Here is a 3,771-nt window from a genome sequence, read left to right as displayed (position 1 = left end):
CTCATTCTACTTAGAAAGAAATAGCTTAGACAAATTAACTCACCTACTCGAATAAGGGCTAGCAATCGAGTTACTATTTTATAGCTAATTACCAGGGGTCTGCACTATCTCCCCTTGCTCTGTCCACGGTACTCAAGTTTACACTATAGCTTCTGCAACCTGGAATATCAAAACCATCTCCTAAATAGAGTTGCAGTTAAGCTTATTGATCAAGTCTAAGTGCAACACTGAATCATCCTCAACAGACACGAGACTAACAACTTTTCTTTAAAACAACGGAGTCTGGTCAGCTTGCGTGCATCTAGACTATTGTATTGGGTACCTACTACCTCCCATCAGTACATTGACTGAGTAACTTCGTCCACCAAAGATTAGGCAGATTGAAAACATCACCTAACTTTTTTGCCTCTGTTGAGATTTGAACCCTCGACTTTGTTCACATCTCACTTCATCGACACTAAGACACATCGTGGGAGGCCTTTTCACTCTATATTGAATATATGCAACTATCCATTTTGACACTTTTCAAGAAAACTAGCAAATTAAGCAACAACAAAGATCAAATTAAATAGATGTACAGGCATCTCCAAGAGTAATGTGCTTCAGAGTGGTCCAATTCAGTGATAAAGAAGTGAATTCTTTAGCAAAAGAAGTGCTGAATTCAGAAATACCACCTTAAGACATTCCAATCTCAATAGAAACCTCATATCAACTCTGTTACGGGACTTGCTATAACACTCGGAAAGAAATTATTTTTCCTATATATATAAATAAAGTTCCGAACTTGCTCCCCATTCTCAAAATCTGAAACACTGCTAAAGAATGAAACAGAGAGCACAAAGGCCATCCATAATATTCGGACACGAATTGAACTATCTCAGGAAGTTGTTGTTAATAAAGGTACAATCAAAAGTCCAGACATCAATTCAGTAGAAAATGCTGTCACCATGACGACAGGCTGAAGCGACTTACAGATTCAAAAGACAGCGCTGCGCAGTTAAAAGCATTCTTTTCATATAAAATCATTGAAAAATATGAGTTAAACCTCCGTTTCATGAACTGAGCAATTCTGAGAAAAGAATTTGCAATAACATATGTAGCCAAGGTTGTTTCATAAAGTACTTGTAGCACTAGAGGGATCCAGACACACTTCAAAGTTCAAGAGTATTTTGTGAGCATCTTATATCAAGGATACTGTAAGAATGTACTGAAACATCTTAAGAAAGAAATATAACCTTAAAGTCTATTTGCTGCAATTTAAGTCTCTCTTTTTCCTAGCCTTGACTGTAACTCTTAATACTACTAAACTCAATGTGAAGGTCTAGCAACTAAAATTTCAAATAATGAGCAACAGTGGTAACTTGGGAAAAGATTGACACTGTTTGTACCCATGAAGACATAAAAGTACAGTTAATCTAATGCCAAGCATAAAGCAAATACCACTTAAGTACTACTAACATAATTAAAATGAAAAAGCTAGTAAGAGAAATGATTTTAATATAAACACTACAAATGACTTTTCTATATAATCCATTAGATTTTATTTCAATAAACTTATTGAAGGAAATAGTATCTTCTTATCATCCGATAATTAGGACTTAGGCCTACTTCAGTATAAAATATGTTTTACAGATAAACATTACTCTTATTTCTTAACCTTTCGAGTCTTTTTCGGTCCAGGCACTTCCATTGTACCTACAGAGCATCCACATCTCCCTCGAAATATAAGAACAGCTCTTCCATTAGGAGGTGCCATCCTTTTAAGCTCAGCTTCCAATTCTCTATGATGATCGCGAGGTAACTCGAATAATCCCTTCTTATTGACTCCATCTTTTGCTGAGTTCTTAACACAATCTTCTGACTCTAATTGTATATCAAATTCAGCAGCTTTCTTAAGCCCACGACAACCTGGTTTCCCACATCTCCTGCCTGTACATACTGTAACTGCCAAAAGAGCTATTCCAGCAAATAAAATACTAAGTCCTAAACAGATGTATACTACTGGAGCTTCATAAATTTCCTCTTTCACCTCAGAACTGATTGTTCTGAGAATTTCAGGTATTTTATTCACCAAAAGATTAACAGAAGGATACAGCAAAACCCCACAAGCACCAATCACAGCAATCAGAATCATTACATCAATCAAAGCAGAACGAGATTTTTCACAAGCAGGAATGCTTAATTGATTCTTGGAATTGAGCATGTTCTTTTTCTTTTGCATTTGATTGATTTTCCCCAATTTCATACAAGGGTCAGTTGAATTCTGTGATTTGGCCATGATTTTTTCTTGGTCAAGTGGCAGTAAACAGACCATTTGAATTGAACCAAGAATCTGATAAAAATCCAATCTTTAACTTACACCAACAGCAAATTGCTCAATATAAATCAACCCATCTTGTATAATTCAGTAAAAGAATCATGGGTTTGAACGAACTAAAAGATTGGGTTTTTTTTGGGGTTAATTGTAACAATTCAATCAGAGTAAAATTCAAGATTCATATGGGGAACGAAAAAGACTGGATTTTTTGACAGTTCCTGAAAGGGTACGGTGCGGAGACGGCAAGGAAGATCTTTTAGGAAGTCAAATAGTTAGCCATTTTTAACAGTTTGTTTGTATCACAAAGCGTGTAAGGTTCCTTCGCATGAAAGGGTTCATGTATTGAAGAATTATACACGCTAAGGATATTTCTTCTTTTTCCTATCTATTTGGGCTATGGTCAGATGGGCCAACTGGTCCCACACGTTACTTTTTCTTTTAGAAAGCCCAGACTTTTCTTGATTGGATCCATATGGACAATTGGAAAAGTTCTTTTTGAATAAGTTTTTGGACAAAGTTGTTTACTAATTTTAACTTACTGCTCGGGCAACATTTGAAGTTGAAGTAAGAAAAGTAGTTATATAAAGGTGAAGTTGGACTAAGGTGTATGAAGGATGTTGTGCTTTGTTAGGCGGTTTTTAAAGAAAAATAAGTGAAAAGTAATTATAATTGAGGAAAACTTCATTTTACTTGCACCTTCTAACCATAATTTCGACTTTAAAAGAAATTTCAAATTTAAAAACTTGTTTGGATTAGATGATTGTAAATAGTTGTTAAGCATAATATGCTAAAACTGTTTGTGTAAATAATTAGTTACATCTTTGGATAGAATATTGAAAATAATACGTAACAAATAATTGATGTGTTTGTTATAAAGTATTGATATAATCTTAAATTTTTACAAAAAACTATAAATTTAAAAGTATCTTTGTAAGAAAAAGGAGCGCAACAAATATGAAATGGAGAAAAGTTAGGAGTTTTATTTTGGGAAAGATACTTTGGAGTTAGGAAAAAACAAAGGATAAAACAATAAAATTCATGGTCAAGCTAAAAGTGTTTATAAGTTAAAAGTTATAGATTAGGGATGACCAACTTATAACTTTTGGTTGATTTTGGCTTACAAGCACTTTGGTATTTACAAAACGTGCTGATAAGCCAAAAGGTACATAAACCAGTTTGATTAGCTTATATGTTGAGAAATTTTCATAAACCACTATTATTTAGAGTTTAGTAACCATTGTTTGCCTAATTAGCTACTATTCAATTATTACTAACTTGTATCACTTGTATTCAAATGCGTAACCAATACAACATGTATCAACTGTATTCGTTCGCGCCATTTGTATTCATTCGTGCAACGAATACAATATGTATCAACTGTAACCAAAACGAAATATAAGGGTGTATACAAATGATACAACATATGTCGATTGTATTTATACGCGCAACGAATA

The 3,771-nt window shown here is 33.9% G+C and overlaps 1 protein-coding gene across 1 annotated transcript; it reads right to left on the bottom strand.

The window, feature by feature from the left end:
* Nucleotides 1-1,517: 1,517 nt before the first annotated feature.
* Nucleotides 1,518-2,668, bottom strand: LOC104094578 (uncharacterized protein At5g19025-like). Its single transcript, XM_009600540.4, has one exon. The coding sequence runs from the start codon at nucleotides 2,312-2,314 to the stop codon at nucleotides 1,646-1,648; it is 669 nt and encodes a 222-aa protein (XP_009598835.1). The 5' UTR covers nucleotides 2,315-2,668; the 3' UTR covers nucleotides 1,518-1,645.
* Nucleotides 2,669-3,771: the final 1,103 nt, after the last annotated feature.

Source organism: Nicotiana tomentosiformis, chromosome 2, assembly GCF_000390325.3.
Source record: "Nicotiana tomentosiformis chromosome 2, ASM39032v3, whole genome shotgun sequence".
Lineage (NCBI taxonomy): Eukaryota > Viridiplantae > Streptophyta > Magnoliopsida > Solanales > Solanaceae > Nicotiana > Nicotiana tomentosiformis.
The sequence above is the reverse complement of the archived record's forward strand: the minus strand, read 5'-3'. Positions and strand labels throughout refer to the sequence as shown.

Coding starts and splice junctions, on each gene's coding strand:
- LOC104094578 (XM_009600540.4), bottom strand. CDS start 2,314: ATGGTCTGTTTACTGCCACTTGACCAAGAAAAAATCATGGCCAAATCA.